This window comes from Fundulus heteroclitus, unplaced genomic scaffold (assembly GCF_011125445.2).
Source record: "Fundulus heteroclitus isolate FHET01 unplaced genomic scaffold, MU-UCD_Fhet_4.1 scaffold_48, whole genome shotgun sequence".
In the NCBI taxonomy this organism is placed as follows: Eukaryota; Metazoa; Chordata; class Actinopteri; order Cyprinodontiformes; family Fundulidae; genus Fundulus; species Fundulus heteroclitus.
Genome location: NW_023396901.1, coordinates 2,501,117 through 2,521,451, shown reverse-complemented (window position 1 = coordinate 2,521,451; position 20,335 = coordinate 2,501,117). Strand labels below are relative to the sequence as shown.

At 39.4% G+C, this 20,335-nt stretch overlaps 1 protein-coding gene across 3 annotated transcripts; it reads left to right on the top strand.

Annotated features, from left to right (window-relative positions):
- Positions 1–53: 53 nt before the first annotated feature.
- sez6l2 (seizure related 6 homolog (mouse)-like 2) lies at positions 54–20,185 on the top strand. Of its 3 annotated transcripts, none has more exons than XM_012882234.3 (19): positions 54–224; positions 905–985; positions 2,291–2,419; positions 2,524–2,739; positions 7,494–7,627; positions 8,354–8,546; positions 8,981–9,166; positions 9,262–9,445; positions 10,978–11,141; positions 11,442–11,636; positions 13,216–13,354; positions 14,432–14,628; positions 14,746–14,940; positions 15,836–16,030; positions 16,127–16,318; positions 17,076–17,114; positions 17,284–17,401; positions 18,720–18,831; positions 18,953–20,185. In XM_012882234.3, the coding sequence occupies exons 2-19, from the start codon at positions 928–930 to the stop codon at positions 18,980–18,982; spliced, it is 2,676 nt and encodes an 891-aa protein (XP_012737688.2). In that variant the 5' UTR covers positions 54–224; positions 905–927; the 3' UTR covers positions 18,983–20,185. The 3 variants fall into 3 exon arrangements, with proteins under 3 accessions (XP_012737688.2, XP_012737691.2, XP_012737690.2); XM_012882237.3 differs by having other exon boundaries at positions 886–985; XM_012882236.3 differs by having other exon boundaries at positions 55–224; positions 2,291–2,356.
- Positions 20,186–20,335: the final 150 nt, after the last annotated feature.

Sequence of the window (20,335 nt, the reverse complement as noted above, 5' to 3'; positions counted from 1 at the left end):
TGGACTTGCAGTCTGCCGTTCGGCCGCTAGGGCGCACTTGACGCTCCAGCACAAATGCCCTCACATCATAGCCGAATGCGTCAACCACACGGTAACCAGCTAGAGGCAATCTCACCAGCACAAACACAGCCGTGTTTACGGCCTTAAGCAACGCTGTGTCCGCCGAGATAGGAGATATAAAAAACAGCAATAATAAACGGCTGCGGACGCATCTGGGAAGACAGGTAAGCAGCTGGCACCTTTTATTGTTGTTGCGCAAACAACAGCGGTGGTGATGTTAAAAAAAAAAAAAAATCGTCCTCCGCACAAAGAGGGCCGGGTGATTCTCCCTCGAATAACCCCCTGTCATTTATGTCACACACACGGCTGGCTTTTTTTTTTTTTTTAGAGGAAACGCCTCGAATGGCAGCGGATAGGCTTTTTTGACACAATTAACAGGTTGGAAACAATAAAATTAAGGAGGAACCTTCGGGGCTCGCTTGCTGGATTTTAGAATAGCGCATTTTTTTTCGGCGCGTTGTAGCAGATTCGGGTGAGAAATTGCCGAGGAACAAGTCGGAATAATAAACCTTGAAACTGAGTGTGTTCGTATGTATTTTTCCAACATCTGTGACCATGCTTTGCATATAGATTTTCCTCGCTGCGTTTTATTCTACGCACAAATTGCATGTGCAGAGCCTTTTACAGTATCATGTCGAGATGATCTGATTCCAGTCAATTATGGCCTGTGTGATGTAAATAAATCAGTCAGATATGTGGTGACTAATAGATTGTTGGCCTATTCATTACTGCGCTGTGGTTTATTTGCCTCTTGTTGCTATTCTGAGCTTTTAATAGGCAGAGAAAAACATTTGCAAATTCACAGAACTGATTCTTTTCATCCAGCTCCCTTTAACCTTCTCAGGTCATTCAGCTTCATCCAGAAACATGGGGTTCGCACAGCTTGCTGCGATGTTCTCTGTCACCATGATGCACATGGTTTCAGGTAATTTTGTTTGTTTTCTCCAGTGCATAGAAGGTTTTTTTTTAATGATGTATCAGGCTAATGCATGATTTGTTTCTCCCATCTAAGGTAAAGGCATCCCCTCTTTGTCACATTTAGTCAACTTGCAGCAATGAACTTCAATTCATTTTAGTGGGATTTTAGGCTAATGAGCAAATGTAGTAGAGGATAAATGATACGCTGTTTTTAATTTACTTTTTTTGGCAAATCAAAAATGTAAAAAGTCTCTCCTCTCTCTTTATTCTGATCCCTAAAAAAAAACATTGCAATCAGCTGCCTTCAGAAGTCACCGTCGCTTAGTTAGTACAGGATATTTCTAGGAAATTTAACATCAGCAAAAAGATTTTCTTTAAAGCCCTGTGAGGTTTGTCAGAAAACATTAGTCAAAAAATATACCAGACATATTTAGGGTGTAAAACAAAATCCCAAGCTTTAAACCTCTCACAGAGCCCTACTAATGTCAAGCAGTTGAGCAAAACAATCAATAAGAAATCCTGTTTAAACTTGTCATAAAATGGTACAGCAAACATGTGGAAAAATGTATGTTGTTCAGATGAAACAAAAATTTCACTTCCTGGCCTACACATAGCATATAATTGGGTGGAGGACACTAACCCCATGTAACACCCAACACAGTGGTGGCAGCATCTTGCTGCTGGAATGCTTCTTCTCTTTTGGGATATAGAGAATTCAGTCACACACGATGTGTAGATGGATTGGGCTAAATATGGGACAGTCTTGAAGGAAAACCTTCTGGAGGTTGCTGTAGCCCCAGGAAACAGACCCTTAAATACAGCTATAATTAAATGCTATAGGTCAAAACACCTTCATGTGTCAGATGGACCCAGTCAGAATTGGGACCTAAATCTCATTGAGAATTCCAGGTAAGACTTAAAAATGTATTAAACTTTCAATTCATCCTAAATTAATGCTTGAGTTTATTTGCAAAGGAAATAATACTGCAGTCTCTTGACACGCATAGCTGGTAGAAAACTACCTCCAAAAACAGCAAAAGTTGGTTCTGCAAAGTACTTCTTCAGAAGGGATGAATACAAAGACACACCAGACCTTTTAGGAGCTCCTTTTTAAAGAACTGTTTTAATTTTCTTTCACTTTATGCTCTACATTGTTTCATCACACAATTTCCTAATGAAATACATTGAAATGTGAGATTGTAAGGTGACAAAATGGGGGAAAAAGTTCAGGAGATAAAAAAGTTTTTGCAAAGCACTGTGTTTTCTTTTGGTCGTAAATAACAAATATAGTAACTAGTGTTCACTGTTTCAGGTATGACCTTCATGACTCCTGAGCATGATACTTCACCGACGGCAGCTCCAGACTCCTATCCACCAGGTGAGCTGATACACGCTGCCCTGCAAAGTAAAGAGTACCTGGGACAGGTCTCTGGAGGCACAGGTACACCGCCAGAGAACTTTGCCGGAGCTTCTGCATGTACTTTAATCTATTAAGAGATCTCTCTTTTGAGAAAAAAAATTAAATTGAAGCTGTTGAATTTGCAGGTACCACCACCAATCCAACACAGGCCGTGCCTGGGCTGGCACTGGCTGAGTCTACAGCAGCAGCCATATCGCCGGGGCTTCTCACCACAGCTTTAGGGTCCTCCTCTGCTGCAGGCAAGACGGGATCAAGGAGTCCCATGTCTTCGTTCCCCTTAGAAGAAGAGACCACCACCACTCTGATTACCACAACCACCATAACCACAATGCACATGCCAGGTACAGTTTGCCTTCACCTTCTATTGCTTTGAAAGGGATGTTATTTTGGGGTTTTTTATGCACATTAGCTGGTTTTATGTATGTATCAGTCCTTTAAAACTAACACTTAGTTTTAAAGAACTGATGTAGTAAATGTAGTATTTACATTTTGTTTTTGATACTGGTACAAGTTCTACACTTAGCACATTTTAACCCTTCTAGATTTTAAAATAGACCTTTTAAATTGTGCAAATGTGTTTCCTGATTGCCGTCATTTGGGGTTTTCTCCTATAGTTGCCCTCTGTGTCTGCACGGTCATATTCATTCTAACTCATGGTCTGACAAACATCTGAGGGGCCAGGGGAAGTAACGTTTCCCTGTCAAGAACAAATATGCACACCACAGGGCTGGGATTTGAAACCCCCGTTTTCTGATTGAAAGATGCTCACCTGCTCTTACTTTGCATAGATAGCTACACAATTCCAGGAAATCGTGCAATGTTAATATTGTTAAACATTGCAGTGACGTTATCAATTGTGATAAGTTAAGATTGTCCCCACACCTCTATTCATCAACTCTCATTGCAATGCTTTCAACCTTTTGTGGCCATTGGCATTTTTGTCTCATTCACCTGCATCAGGTGTCTGTGTCTACTACTGGCAGACTACAGTTTAAACCAGACATTTGCATACACCATATAAAAGACATTTAGCTTTTTTCCTCACAGTCTGAAATTAGATCTAGCCTATCACAGGAAATCACAGCCACACACAGGACAAACAAACATGGACTCACACCTGAAGTGTGTCTGAAGGGCAATTCAGATAAAAATTAAACTAACAGTCACATTTTTGGACTGTGGGAGGAAGTCGAAGTACCTGGAGAGAACCCACAAATGCACAGGGAGAACATGCAGACTCCATGTAGAAAGACCCCAGGCCAGTATTGGAACACAGGACCTTTTTGCTGCAAAGCAAAGGACTACCAGCTCCACCACTGTGCATCTGTCATTAAAATGATATATATATTTGCTAACTTCCACAATGAAAACACATTTTACCTCATTGTAAGTCAGAGGTTCACATCAGTTTCCTTAGTATTCGGTAAGATGGCCTTTTAATTGGATGATTTGGAAATTTGGCTCATTCCCCCGGTTAGAACTGGTGTAACCAAGTCAGGTGGGTTGACCAACTTCGTCAAACACACTTACTCTAACTTCCTAGCTAATGTCTTAGGATGTTGCTTCACTATTTTCACGTAATAATTTTTCCTCATTGTCACCTATATTGTGAGGCACCAGTGCCTCCAGCAGCAGAATACCCGACACTTAATGCTGTCGATCCTGTACTTCTCAGTTAGGATGGTCTTCTCAGGCTAATGATGCTCATATGATGAAAAACTTTAATTTTAGTTTAATCAGAGTGAAAGGTAAGATTCCAGAAATTATTCGCAAACTGTTAAATGGCTTTTTATGTTTCTTTTGACGTAATGGTCTTTTCTTGGCTCAACAGTCTTTCAGCCAACGTCAGAAAATGACTAGTTTCACTGTTGAAAATATAGATAATGACATTCTCTTACCAGCTTCAATAAACATCTTCAGGAGGTCTTTTGCTCTTGTCTTGTGAATTATACTCGTATTTCGTATCAATACACATTCCTTCCTGGGACACAGAGCCTGCTTTCCCCCTAAATAGAGTTGCTGGACATTCCCACACTCTTCAGGTATAGCTAAGCACCAAATTGTGCATACCCCAGGAAGATTTTGAGTCAAAAATAATTATCATTACATGAATAGGTAAGTTTTTCATAGGAAGTAAGACAAGCATCTCTCAAAAGGTATAGAACAGCATGTTGAAATTATTTATAGTTGCTGATATTTTAATAACTAATATACTATTTTCAACAATCAATAGAAAAAAAAATATCGGCTTTACAGAAATAAGATAAGATAGGAAATCCTTTATAGTCCCATAATAGGGAAATCCCGGTGTGACAGTGGCAAAGACACAGAGTAACACACAGTTTATAGTAGTGGGGGGATATAAGATAATCTAGTTAGTTCTAAAGCAGCAGAAGATGAGCTTTATCAGAAATGCCAAAAAAAAAAGTAACAAATCAATGCCAGAGTAAATAATGCACCCTTATTCATAATATGGCATACTGGGTTTAAAATAATCAAAATCAGCATTATGTTGGAAGGACTTCTTAATCCTTCACCGTCATTGTTTGCTCCTTCCAAACATTTTTATGAGATTCAAGTAGGGGCCACTGCAAAACGATAGTGTCAGTGTCTATGCAGAAGAAACATGCTGGTAAAAGGAAAATATTATTTTAAACCTAAATCTTTCAGGGTATGAATAATTTTGGTCTTAACTGTACATTCTCCTCTTTGCCTTCATTTAACTCCAATGTTTTAAAGCTTGCAAAGCCAGAACTTCATCGTCTGAGTTTCCACAAATTGTTGGAAAGTACTGTAATTTTAGTGTAATTGAATGTCTAAATGTAAATAAAGTAATCAATAATTTTGGCATTAAGCAAACTGAAATAAGTTTGGTAATCCTAACTAACCTGAAACAGAAGGTTTTTGTTTTTTTGTCTAAATCAGTGTCAGACAATGAGAAGGAAAGATGTTTATACAGCAAATGTATATCCCTGTATATGTATATCCTTGCTTTCAGTGGAGTATATACAGTTGCTTTCCAACCCTCGCTACTTTAATAATTTTATGATTTAAAACTGTGCACAGATTAGATTACAATTGTTTCTGATAGGCTCCATACCCCAAACGTCAATGTTTTCAATGGCATTTTAGGGGATATACCAACCAAAAGCAGCGAGAAACTGGAAACGGACACTGTTTTCAAATATTTCAGACAAGAAATCAGAAAAGTTGGATATGCATTTGTATTCATCACCCGTCTCTTTGATAGAACTGAATAAAATACAGTGAACCAATGGCTGATTTTTTTTTTTTTTTTTCATCAACTTGATAATCATGCTCTGCTTTGTGCTGATGGATCACATAAATGTAACACAATGTGACAAAAATCAAGGGCTGTGAATGTTTTTTGGAAGGCGCCGCATACCAACCACAGGGATGAAGATGATATTGAGCTCTCCAGCTTTGAAATTTGATGTAACCCAAAGCAAGAATAGAAATTCAATATGCGTTAGATCTGTTCTATTTATTCCATTTTTTTAGCCTTAATGCATTGGATGGAGTCAATACCAGAAATATGTGATGAATATATAAATAATAATTGTGGCACTGTCTTTGTCTGCCTCTGGTCTGTCAGTCAATACTATGTCTGATGACCAGCATGGGGTGACAGAGATGATCCTGTGCTAATGAGTGTCAGATAAGACACCAGACACCAATACAGCATTTCTATTGGCTCAAGTGCCTGTGCAGCTTTCATAGCTTGTGTTTGAGAGCTGGTGAGCGGCCGCAACGAATGGGAATGAAGGAAATGTGGTCCAGCTGATGTGCAGCAAAAGTGAGGAGAGAAATACCATGTGAGACAGATGATCTCAAAGGGTGTGACTGTGCTTGAGTGAAAAAGATACAGGGAGAATCACCTGGGTCTTGAAGTGCTTCCCTTTTTTGCTGATCTCATGTAGTCTCCAGGATGCATCTTAAATATGTTTGTTCGCCAGGCACTGCCACAAAGTTGCTACCTTTTAATATAATGCTTCAGCTCTCTTGAAAATGTCCGCGTCCCGGCTTGGTTGTGCCGTGGGGCATACTAAATTTGAGTCTGCAACAACGTGTTGATTGATTTGCAGTCGCCCCGCATAAATCTGCAAACGGCGAGGAACAACTAGAAACGATATGGACGAGTGGGAATAAAGCTGGTGTTGGGGAAAATCTCCACCTCGATTATCTGGGAATTAAGGACACAATTTCATGTTATTAAACCCCAGAGTCAAAGGATCAGTTTTAACCCAAGTATATTGTAAAGAGTTGAATTAATGCTAAGCATGTAACCATACATGGACCTTGCTCGCTTCCATCAGCGGATGAATCGCATGCAGACGTTTCTGTTTGGGGCCTTGAGCGAAAAAGGGTGCCTCACCTTAGCAGCACATCTTGGATAGGAAATGTTCAGCTATCTATTTCTTTCAGGCAGGGTGTTGCCACAGTTTTGGACCTGACAGCCCCTTACACAGAAACTAGTCCCGATTTTTCATCAGATGATTCTTCCTTTGCAACTTTTAATTATTTTTTTAGCTTTTCTTTTACTTCTGCTTGTCTACTTTTCCACGACTTCTTCACCCCTTTATCTTCACTTCACGCCAGATGTTTCCGATCAACAACACGTCATATAGACGGGGAACCTCACTCTGCCGTCTACATAATTGCACAACACATTTTCCGAGAACTATCTCTGTCCCCGACCTTTGGCTCTGCACTCACATAGCTTTATTGTCTAGTTCCAACACATTCTGCAACACTCCTGCTCATCAACGTATTCTTAGCCTTTTAATTCTACACTTTAAGCCTTGCTGTTAATTAATGTCCAAAGCTCTTTGCACATTTCTTAGCCTTAAGCAACTATATAAAGGACCATAAACAAAGATTAAAACAAATAATAATTTTTCACACTGGCCTAACAACGAGAGTGTTGTTCGAAAGATACATGTTAGACTTTGTGTTTTTACGAAATGAAACATTTTCACAGGTCTTACCAGAACATCTGCATTATTTCTGTTCATAGACTACATCTTTAGATACATTTTTAATTCTTTTTCCTGTTATTTCTCTGTTTTTATAGTGCAGTGCAATGCCACTTTGTCAGCAATGGAGGATTTTGTTGAGTCTCCAGATCCTGGATCATCGACCTCATTTTCTACCCTGGAATGCACCTACAGCATTACTGTGTATCCGGGCTACGGTGTGGAAATTCAGGTTGTGTGAATTGAAAATCCTTAAGCCTGAATCCTTTCAAATTTAATGAATGTTTTTCTGCAGCGATGCAATTTATTCGGTTTATTTTATCTTAACTTTGAACCGAATATGCAGACAATATAATTTATATTATTATTAAATTGCATCCAAATTTATTTGGAGTACACCTTTCGTGGATATAAGAGCAACACAAAGTGTTTTTAGTGGTTGAGAACAGGTGAACAACACTACAAATTATCAAACTAATTAAATAAATTAAGAGCATTGTTAGGCAAGATGAGATTGGAAATGATATTTTTTAAAATGTATAAAAAACAAAAAAAAAATTTAAGAATCTAAAAACATAAATTTGTAAACATAAAAAAATCAAGATATATTTGATCAAATCCAAAACAATGAGATAGAATACAGGATATAATCTAATCATTTTTGTTAGTAGCAGTAATGGTTGTCTTCAGAGCACAACTTAATAAAGATGGCAACATAAAGCAACATGCAGTGATTTTAAACAAAGATTATACCACCATGTAACATGTTCATGTTAAGACTAAAGTAAGAATAGCAAAAAATAAAGTCATGCACTTGAATATTTTGTAGCCAAAGGTGAAAATCAATATACGGCAATGCAGTAGATTTGCTCAGCCAGTAGGATTATTTCATCAGTAGCTAAGTTGCTTGGAGCTTTATCTACTAAAGTGTGTTCATCTTCTTTTTTCGTCCTCCTAGGTGAGAAAGACGAACCTCTCAAAGGAAGAATCTCTGGTGATTATGGGTCAAGGCGGTTCAGGGCCGGAGCTCTTAGCCAATGAGACGCTGATGAAAGAGGGACAGGTGATCCGCAGCACAACCAATCAGGTTTCCATTCACTACCGCAGTCTCCGGCAGTCCAACCATGGCACGTTCAGCCTTCACTATCAAGGTAAAATAACCTCTGTCTGTTTTAGTGTCACCAGTAAGGCCTAAAAAGAAATAAACAAGTTTTTGCACAGTTCAGTAAAAGCATGTACCATACAGCGCAGTTGGGTCTGTGGAGAATTTATATTCAATGTGAAGCCTGTGATGATGAGCAATACTCAAGTCAGACAAAGGAGATAAAGAATGAGATGCAGCAGCGTTACAGATAGCCTGCCTTACATTGTAATAAACAACACCCTCCAGATCCGTTGAGAATGGGAGCATAAAGGCTGAGTGGAAATGGAAACACAGTGACAATAGGCATCAAACCCATTTGTAGAAGACTGAATGCTTGTCAGAGTGGATGGAGGTGAAACTCAACATTAGGAGATGTCGTAAGGAAGTATCAGACTATTTCTGCATCTTTAGCATTAGCTTTTCTTTTACCTTTTTCGCCAGCCTTTCTACTGTCCTGCCCTTTCCCCACGTCGCCTGTGGGCGGCGGAGTGACGGTGACAGACATCCATCCCGGAGGCCAGGCACACTTCCACTGCGATCCGGGCTTCCAGATCCGCGGCCACGAGGTGTCAGCGTGTGTCAACACCACGCAGCCCCACTGGAGCACGCCTGAGCCTCAATGTGTTGGTCCGTATGATGATTAGGATCCGTAATGATAACCCCAGCGCTGACTGGTTTACAGTTTGTAAAAAAAATAATAATAATACCATTTGTTTTCTCAGTTGTTTCTTGTGGAGGATGGATTCGGAACGCCACTGTCGGACGGATACTGTCTCCGCCTCCTCCACCTGTCAGCAACCACAGTAATGGAAATAATCTGAGCTGCCACTGGCTGATAGAAGCCAAAGAAGGACACAGGCTGCACCTACACTTTGAGAGGATTGCTCTAGATGAGGATGATGACAAGTAAGCTTGTGTTTTGGAGATGTCATATCAATACTCCTGCGATTCTGAATCTATGGTCGCAGAATGATGAAACGGATGAGGGTAGAAATACCAGACTAGTCTCTCTAGTGTATAAACTGCTTTTGATAGCATGAGCTTTTTATAGCTACAGAGGGGATTTCCTGCTCTCGCTCCTCTTTATATTTCACATTTTATAGAGGACACTGTAGTTTGTGCTCCTGCAGGGTCGGGTCTGGGCATCAGCAAAGTAAGTTGCTGTTTGCAGCTTCCAGGCCTGTTGGCCCCCCTCACCCCAAATGTTTCTCCCACCGAGATCTCATAACTTCCCATTTGTACTTATAGTTACATACAGGGAAAAATCCTCAGAATCTGACAGCTTTAACAACAGTCAGGATTTAATGGTGGAAGTTTTTTTTCACCTGCTGCTTGTGTTTGTGTTGGAGGCACATTTCATGCACGTATATTACTGCAAATCATTCCTGATATGTAACCAAACACTGTTCTGTGGTTGCTTGTAGCCGAACCAAATAAACAGCGCCCCTCCTTCCTGACTCTGTTAATAAGTAAGAGTAATAAGCTTGTGTCCACATTTTTTTTTCCCAATAAATTACGTGAAGTGACTAATGCAAGGGTCAATACAATTTATTTTTGTTGATTCGATTGTTGGCATACTATAAGCCACGGAGGAGTGTTAAATGGCCAACAATACAATATGAGTGATGGTTGGATGCCTGACAGGAACAGCCTAAACAGGGAGCGGGCCCCAAAAATCTAAATATTTTTAGGTTCCTTAAAATCCCAGATCAGCACTGAACTGTCGACTTAGAGGGAGAAGGTATGACGGGACAATGTTGAGTTAAATTAAACTTGCAACTGACCAACAAGATGTCAATATATCCTTTATACAGTTCCTTTAAGATCTCATTAGGCAGACCTGTTATCTTTTTCGTTTTATTTTCAGTTTTTAAGTTTTTTTTTTGTTTGTTTTTAAACAAGACGTTCTTTCTTTTGCAGGTGTCATTTGAGCGATAAGAGAGTCAGACAGAAGCAATGTTAACTAGTTTCTTTTTTGTTTCCTATTTCATATCCAGCTGCTGGCCTAATGTAGTTCATTAGAAATTTGGCCATTACTGAATCTAGACTCACAGCAGAGGTTTTTGCCACATGAAAACATTTTAAAGTCATGAAATTGATGATACCCCTTCTTTCAGTCTCACTGGCAAATGCTTCTCCTGTAGTGCTGGGAATGCTTTCCGTCTGAGTTTTTGACCATTACTTTTCTTTTATATGTTTCCTGCACTCACCCCCAGCATTCATTATCATTAGAGCAGCAAGCATAACGGCATCAAGATTATTAGGGGAAATCTTGGGTAGTCTTTCACGAAAGAAAGATCAGATGATGACAAATAGTTCAGAGACCAACATGGTTTACCAAAAAAGCAATTTTCCGTTTGCTTTCCATCCGCATTCCTTATTGAGACAGCAATCGTGGTGCTTTTGCACATTTACCAGTACGTCTTGTCTTGTTTCAGGTTAATTGTCCGTAGTGGGAACAGCTCGTTATCCCCGCCGCTCTTTGACTCTGATCTTGACGACGTCCCGGAGCGCGGGCTGCTTAGCGAGGGCTCCATGCTGTACCTGGAGCTCACAGCTGATTCGTCCTCCATTCCTCTGCTGCTGGCACTCAGATATGAGGGTGAGAGGGTTCTTCAGATGCTCAACCCGCATTTTCCTTCTTACATATTATTTTTTTTTTTCAAATTCTGCCAAACAGGGGAGCTCTAACAGTGTTTTTTTGTTGGAAGAAATATGTAGCTAGGATTTGTTTCAGTGGGATACATTTAATGTAATCTGTTAAATCTTTTAGTGCTTAACATACTTTTTTGGCAGCAATGTTCAAAAATCAAGATCGGTTTGTCAGCAGGAAACTTCATTTTCTCCACAAGTCTTTTCATCTACGCAGTGGTCGCTTATTTCTTCTTCTCTGCTTCTGAAGCTTTTGACGATGAGCACTGCTGGGAGCCCTACATGCCTCATGGAAACTTCAGCAGCAGCGACATCTCATACCAGCTGGGCACCATTGTCACCTTCAGCTGCTCTCCAGGATTCGTAATGGAGCAGGGTTCAGGGACCATTGAGTGTGTTGACCCCGGCAGTCCCCACTGGAACGACAGCGAGCCCGTGTGCAGGGGTAAGTCTGATCTCTGAGCTTTGGTTGCACAACAGAAATACCGTGAGGAAATCACACTTTATTTTCTGAGCTCTATGTTTTAATTTGTATTGTACCTAAAGATGGCTTCGGCATCACTCTGTTCTTATTTGAAGCACGTGAGGTTTCCGGCGCGTCTATTTCTGAACGTTCACGCTGCATTTTGATAAGACGGGTGCCTGAAGCTGCAACATGTTGTATCCACAGTGGTGGTGAGATGTGTCGGTATGCTGTGAAAACGAGGGGCAGGATCAAACCTGTGACTCACATGAAACAGACTCAGCTTCTTAGAACCTCAACCAGGCGTTAAAAGCCAGATACCGCATCAAATTTTCAATTGCTGAAATATTTTGTCAGCTGCCAACCGCAATATTTTAGGGAGGGGAATGATTAGAGAGTAATGAGTTGAACGCTTGAGCATCCGTGTAGCGCAGCAGAGTGGGAACCTCGAGCAGCGCCGGGCTGACAGGCGTTTGTCAGAGCAAGTGTTGGTATCTGTGATTCAGAATATGTGATTCACAGTGTGCAAGAATTTATCAGCATGGTTCTGTTTTGACTTAGTCCTCCTATATCAGCTTGAAGTCTCCAAAATAAGCAGTGATGGCCTTTCCTTAATTTTTCCGATTTTGGTTCTCACAAGTCAGACATTCCTGTAACCTTTTAAATTAGTTTTGCAAATATTGCTTTAAATTTTTAGAGAGCATTTTCAAAGAAGCAAAGTGTTGCTTCCAAACACTGGCCTAAAAATTATTCATGGATGGAAGGATTGATGGATTGATGGATGGATGGATGGATGGATGGATGGATGGATGGATGGATAAAATGAATAAAAATGTGGCATAGTTGGATTATCCACTGATGCATCTCTCAGATCCTGTGTCAGATCGAGATGTGATCTTCAGATGTTTTTTCTTCTGCTGTAGATTATATTTTAGTAAGACCTGACAGTTTTGTGTGGTCAAGTAAAAGGACTTGGCAGGAAATGAGAGAGAAAAGTAAAAGATTTCAGTAAAAACCTTCAAAACCCTGCTTGAAGCCTGGAAAACTGCTGGTTGTGACAATTTTAGGAGATTATGAGACAGACGGGAAAGTAAAAAGAAAATACTGGCAAATGAACTGTACAACCTCAGTATTGAGGTTAAATGTACTCTGATTACTCATCAGGTTAGACTTAGGGCAAAAAAAAAACTTGAAAGTCAAAACCTTTCAACCATATTGTGACTTATGTACAGCTCTTTCTGTATAAACAAAAAAATCCTGCCTTTGTTGTTATGTAATAACATTTATATTACAAATAGTTTGCCTCATTTGATCAGTTTCCCAAAAGATTACAAGTAAGTGTTTTTTTTACAGGAAAATCTATAGCAATGGGATTAATGTGCTTTCCATTTTATTTTCTATCGATTATGAGGCCAAAAGCCTGTTCACAAATGTTTATTTATGCTCTCCCTTTAATCACATTTGATTCATTCAATCTTTCTGTGATCTGTAACTTACTGATTCCCCCTTTCAGCGGTCCAGATCCTTAGTTAATACTTTCCTGTCTGCTGTGCTCTGTAAGCTTTGTGTGGAGGAGAGCTGACCGAGCCTTCTGGTACCATTCTGTCCCCCGACTGGCCCCAGAGTTACTCCAAGGGTCTGGACTGCGTTTGGCAGATCCATGTTAATGAGGAGAAGCGAGTTGAACTGGAGGTCCAGATGTGAGTATATTAATAAAGGAGTGCTTGTCATTTTGTCACAGAACATTATGGGGGTGAAGCGTGCGTTAAAGAAAGAGTGACTTAAATTTTATTCAGTTATTATTCAGATTTTTCTTGAATACAAATGTTATTAAAAAAACTTTTGCTCTTGGTAAAGGAATTGCCCGATGAAATTTCCAGTGTGGCAAAAGCCCCAGTTTCTTTAATTTTCAAATCGAGCTTCTTAATTTTCTTTGGAAATTATAAAGTTGCATGAAACTGCAAATGGCAGTTGTGGCACATGGGGACCAAACGCCAGGAGAAATTGGTTCAAATTTCCAAAAATAAAACAGAATTATTCATTATTTTTATTTGATCTATTTTTTTTTATTATTTTTTTTTTTGACTGATTTTATTTTCATGTCATATTGTTAAAAGAATGGGATCCCAATAACTCAAAAGATTTTCATAACTCAACAACAAAGCATAAATCATTTTTAGGAACATTTCCTCGTGACTACCCACTGCTATATTTTCACATTTAACATCAATTATACAAATTAAAGGTTTACATTTATATTAACTTGCAGTAAATTTGTTTAAAAAGCTCAATTGAAAATAATGAGCATTTATTATAAGTGAATTATTTAGAGAAAAAATGCTAAAACTGTTAGGAAAAGATAAACATGCAGTAATGAGGCGTAATACACAATAATGTCAGTGCATGCTATACAAGAATGTCAGAGTATTTTGAAATATCCCAAAGGAGGTAAATGTGGTCCACTGGGGAACACAGTATTGGTAAATGAAGCAGACATTAATATGATTAACAACTTCACAAAGGCTGAAGAAAGAAAATGGTCTAATTTCAGTTAAATATCAGCTCTTGTTATTTAGTAATTATCAATGAAAGAGACCGAGAAATAACGTCATGGTTCTGTTTTATATAATCTACTGCCTGTAGTGCCTCTCCTTTCTTCTTCTTCCTCTTCTGCACTGACTAAAATAATGCACCAGGTGGGTGGATTTGCTTGACTTAAGAAGCAAAACCTCTCTGAATTGAAAGCTGATTTGTTTTTGTCTAACTTTTTCTTTCAGCCTCAATATTCGGCACACTGACGTCTTGACGGTTTTCGATGGCCGTGACCTCACCTCTGACGTGATCGGTCAGTACCTGGGCTCCAAAGAGCGCTTTCAAGTCGTGTCTGTGGGGTCAGAGGTCACTATTCAGTTTCAGAGCGACCCAAACGATTCCAGTTTCATCCTCAGTCAGGGGTTCCTCATTCATTACCGCGGTGAGTGAGCTTGAAACCCGACAATGTCCACATTGGTTTTCTGAGGTCCTGCAGCTTAGGAGTGGCACGCACAACCTGCTGTCACCAAGTGTCTCTCCTGCTCTGTCTGGTCTGCAGAAGTTGAGCCAAACGACACCTGCCCCACCCTCCCTCAGATCGAGTTTGGCTGGATCAGCTCCTCTCACTCCTCTCCTGTGAGAGGCAGCGTGCTGACCTATCAGTGCCAGCCAGGTTATGACATCAGCGGCTCAGACATCATCACCTGCCAGTGGGACCTGTCCTGGAGCAGCGCCCCACCCACGTGTGTTAAAGGTGGGAGAATCAGTAGGGTGATACGAATCATCAGAAGTAATGTGTTAAAGTTGGAAAGCTAATTTTGTGCCACTAATTAGCTCTTGTGTATATTAACGCCAAGTTATGGTTACATTTAGCAAAATAAAATTACTTCCCTTTCTCCCTCTTGCAGCAGTTTCTTTATTTCCTCATGAAAAAAATGTGCTCTTGTGTATTTCATTAGCTTTCAGCCATTGCCCAAAAGATTTAAGATCCGTAGTTCTTGCTAAAAAAAAAAAACATCTTCTCTTAGACATAGACTACTCCTGCAGGATTCCTGTTTATAAATTGTCAGACTCTTGGAATTAAAACCCTGATTTGCTTATGGCAAAAGTAGAGGAATATTTCTAAGGCCTTATAGCTATATGAACCTTGTAGAAGTATTCTTACTGCTTGAACTTAGAAGTCCTTTAAGACATGTCCACATGTTTTGTACGTCTAAAGACTTTAGATGTTTGCCCGTTTTTCATTGGAAAATAGCTCAAACCCATTCTAACACATGCATACGCTTTGATATTCCTCGACTGGGCTGTATGTGGTCATGATCCGGCTGGTGGGTGAACATCTGCTCCACTCCTGGAGCTCCTAAAAGGTTTTCTTCCAGGATTGTTGTGTATGTTTATCTCTCTGGGTTTTCCTGTGACCCATGATCATGTCTGAGCTGGAGATAAAATATCCCCTAAACAACTGTTCCTTTAAAAAGATGGCTTTACTGTGACTGGACACAAGAATGAATGGGACATTTATGGGACTGCTATTTATCCATCATTCACGTGGCCACTTCTCTCAAGTTTTCCTTGTACAGAATCATTTTTACATTTCTGTTTGCGTTTGTTTAAATCTGTGTCACTCGTTTTACACTTTATCCTCTCAGTCCAACATTGCCCTGATCCGGGAGAGGTGGTGAACGGGGCACGCTCAGTGCGTCCTGAAGCCGGCTTCGCTGTCGGCACCGTTGTGCGTTTCTCTTGTAACCAGGGCTATCAACTTGAAGGCACCAGCCAAATCTCCTGCCACGGGCGGGACACCGGTACCCCTAAGTGGAGCGACCGCAGCCCAAAGTGTGTCTGTAAGGCCTCTTTTTGTCTCCTCCCCAACATTGCACGTCTTTAATGGTTGGTTCTGTCCATTTAAACTTAAGAGTGTTTTTGTTTGATTTGTGCAGTGAAATATGACCCATGCCCAAACCCGGGGGTCCCTGACAACGGCTACCAAACGTTGTACAAACACAGCTACCAGGCCGGGGAAACTCTGCGCTTCTTCTGCTATGAGGGTTATGAACTCATTGGGGAGGTCATCATCAGCTGTGTTCCTGGCCACCCATCTCAGTGGAACAGCCCACCACCCTTTTGCAAAGGTCATTTTTTTCTTTTCTCACCCAAAGGTGAACTTGTGGCAAAAAATAAAATCAGAAAATCTTTTTTCTTTTCATAAATACAAAAAGGTTTAATATATTTAAACAATCTTAGTCATGGATGACGCTTTATTGGTTTCAATAAAAAACAGGCCATAGTATGAAAAATGCAAGCGCAATAACAAAAATATCAAATTCAAATGTTTTGTAATGCACAAATAAATATTTAAAATGTCTTTATTTTACATGGCAAGTAAAAAAAACATTACTGACTGTATAGATAACCAACGTTCAGGTTGAATTGTTTTATGTTTTGAACTAGAGATGATCAAATACAGTCCAGAGTGAAATAATGCAGAACAGAATCCACAAATAATACTAACATAGTGGTCATGTCTGTATTTTCTTCTACAGCTACCAGTGTGCATGGCACTTAGGGGGCACTCATTCCCATACATACAGAAAAGCAATACTAATATTGTTTAGGGGTCAACTGAAAGCTTGAGTTATTTTTCAAGCACTTGTGCTGCCCCCTAACCACATGGCATTTTTCCTTTTATAAACCACCATCTGTTACTTTGGGTCAAAGAATAGATCCTTTGTTTAGACCATCAATAGTTTTAACAAAGTTTAACTTCCAGCTTTGTTGGTTATAAATGTATTTTACTCCTGTATCTCCTTGTTTCAGCCATGTCATACACCTGAATGAAAGCGTACTGATGGGATTGTAACTTTTTTAATGTTATGTCATTGTTCTCAGCATCATACGAGGAGCTTTTTGATGACCACAAATCAGAAGGTAAGTTCATCATCTCGCCCCCTTTTTAAACCTAATTCCTGCTTTATTAACAGCTCCCCTCACGGAGATCTAAATGAGTTTCATTAGTTGTATTTTTTAACACTAAGCAAAAGACACTTTTGCTTAGTGAAAAAAAAAAAACATCACAGTTGACTTGATTTGTTTGCAGTGTCCCAGTCTTTCGAGCCATCCCATCAGATACTGAGTGAAAACATCGCCTTGGCGATAATTCTGCCCATCATCCTGGTCATTCTCCTGATTGGAGGCATTTACATGTACTACTCAAAGTAAGTGTTGCGGTTAACCAAAGTAAACACATAATAATCAGTCACCTTATTAATGCAGAGTGGGTTTTTTAATCTAGGCATGGCTCAGTTATCTGTATCAAGATTTTTATAAGTTCCCTGAACATTTTCCACCAGAGGATTACCATACCAGAGTTCTGCCCAGTTTTAGAAAACAGTGTAATGCAACTTTGCCCCTTCCACACTTGTTGCTGCTCGATCTGTACAAGTGAATAAAATAGACAATCACTGCCATGATTTGGGAGGTTTTTGCCGGGTCAAAGTGCAGACAGGAGTTGTCATAGTGTTAAACTGGATTTAATTAAAGAAACAGATGAACTTACAGAGAACAAGGAGCAGAGGAACATACTGGAGGTAGCATAACGCAGGAGCAAGTCTATATAAACCAGGCAGTTTATGTACACAGGGAGAGTGAAGAGAGAAGGCATAGGAAGCAGGTGTGAATAATCGGATGGGAATGGGCAACAGTTGGGAACAATGAAGGCTGAGAGAGATGAGGGAGAATGAAAATAGGGGCATACAGGGAGGAAGACAGGGAAGAAATCTAAGATAATCCAGTAACTAACCCACAAAAGCAAAAATAAACACCCAAAAGGATAAAGCAAAGAAGGCACGATCCAGAAACTTAAAGTGCAGGTCCAAAACACAACACCTGGAGATGGTGTCGATCCCAGCATAAGTAACCCACCTATCCTGATGCAGCAGAGCACTGTAAAATCCACACTACCCATGCACTATTCAGAAAAGAATGTCATCCAGAGGGACACACACACTCCAAAAACAAGACAGGACTATGTTCCACTAAATCTCCTTCAGTTCTTCCAGGTTAGACCAGTTTAGACCACATGATTTTAATACGCCAGCATACATGGCAAGGTATGGTTTTTGTTAAAGAAACTTTACTAATAAAGGCAGAAAGGTACATTCTGTGCAATTAACTTAAAAGTCACCTGGTTGGCATTTCTGTATTCTAGGTATCAAAATCTATTTAATAAATGCATGTTAGTGGTAACATCATAATTGTAATAATCAGTATGTTATTTCACTTAAAAGCACCAACTGCTGGGTGCTTTTCTGTTTAAAATAATAGCATATCATTATATGATACGTACATTACATAAGTTACACATTTTTGTTAAATATTTGTGTCAATACTGTGAAAGTAAAGTCTTTTAGTCAAGGTTTTTAATAGCGTGAGTTTCTTATACCGGCCCATACCCAGATTTAACGCGGCTTTTTTAAGTTCTTTGCCTCAGTTCTTTACACAGTGTTGGATGTATTCATCTTCTGTCTCTTGTAGTATTTGCAGACTAGAATGGAAGCCTCTCTTCTGGAAGTCTCTCTCTCACACGCACTCCTACAGTCCTATTACAGTCGAATCGGATTTTAACAACCCTCTCTACGAAGCGGGAGTAAGTACAGGACCCATCATTTACTGAAATCCCTTCACTTTGCCCCAGTTAAGCTCTTAGCCTCTGAATGTTCCTCATTTCAAAGCCTAAAGCTCTCCCTCCATTTCTGCTGTGATCACAGGACACACGGGAGTATGAAGTATCCATTTAAAGAAGAACATTTCTGGGTGAGAAATAAAACCACAGAAGCATCTAATTCTTGAGGAAGACAACGTCTTTTTGTATAAAAAGGCCTCATTCCCCCCTGTGTTACTTTTTTTTTCTCTCTCTCTCTTTTTATTGTTGCACCATTACTGCTATGAAATACTTTATATTGATTGTGCTGCATCTGCCAAAATTGAGACCCAGGTAATAGTCTAACTTTCTGTATTGTTAGGACTGGTGCCTTATGAAGGATGGGAAATTGATTTAAAAAAAATAAAAAAATAAAAAATCTGAAACGATTGTCGGCAGAGAAACTGTAAATGAGAAAAGGGGGAGTTTTTAATTTCTGTTATTCTTTTAGGACGAGGCTAAAACATGAGAGAACATGGCAATACTTTATTTGAAACAATCAAAGATTAAGTTCATGATCCTGTAATACATGCTGAATGTTTGTTTCAACTTTCTAAAGTGGTTCTTATTATGTTTTACGGAGTTTTGCAGCAAAGAGGGGGAAAAAAACTCTTTTAAAAACAATAATCTTTCTCTTCCTCTCGTTTTTTTCCCTCACAGGTTGTAACAAATTCACACTATTTGAATGTAAATATTTGACTTAATATATAAACTCGGTGGCAGGAGGTTATATATATTTTCCTTATATACATATAATGAAAGTTCTGTGCCAAAATATAATGTTAAATAATTTAATGTCTCTTAGTGTTTCATCCGTTGTTGGAATAGTGTTTACAGAGGCAGTGTTTATTTTATTCTTCGCTGTTTCTGCCGTCATCAGCAAACTGTCACGCCTCACACTGTATAAGCAAAGGTGAGGACATGAATGTCATAATGCTTTGAGCATGCACTGATTGTAAATTATACTGCTTATGCTCAATCTCTTACATTAGCATTATAGTTACTGGCAGGTATCATTGTTATCAAATTTGGTGTTGTATGCAATACGTTGATGAGAAACTTTCAATCTTGCCGCTTGCTGTGATGCGCATTATGTATTTATTTACGAACGATAGTTTGAACAGTGAATTTCTCGTATTCACTGGACCAAATGAGGGGGTTCCTGGAGACTGTTGCTTTGTTGACTTAAATCTTCTACAATCATCAGCAGCATTTCTTTGCTTCATATATAGACACATTCTTTCTTAAGACAGTGAATCATTTGCAGAATTGGAAATAAAGTCTTTGTTGAATGGTGTAACAACTTCTGAAGTGTGTTTTCATTTTCAATATAACTTCTTCATATGAACTCAAACATATAAAATCATTAGATGAATAATTTACTTTAATTGAGGACAACCCTGGTGAAGGAAATATGAAAGAGATTTATTGATTTATTCTATATATCTAC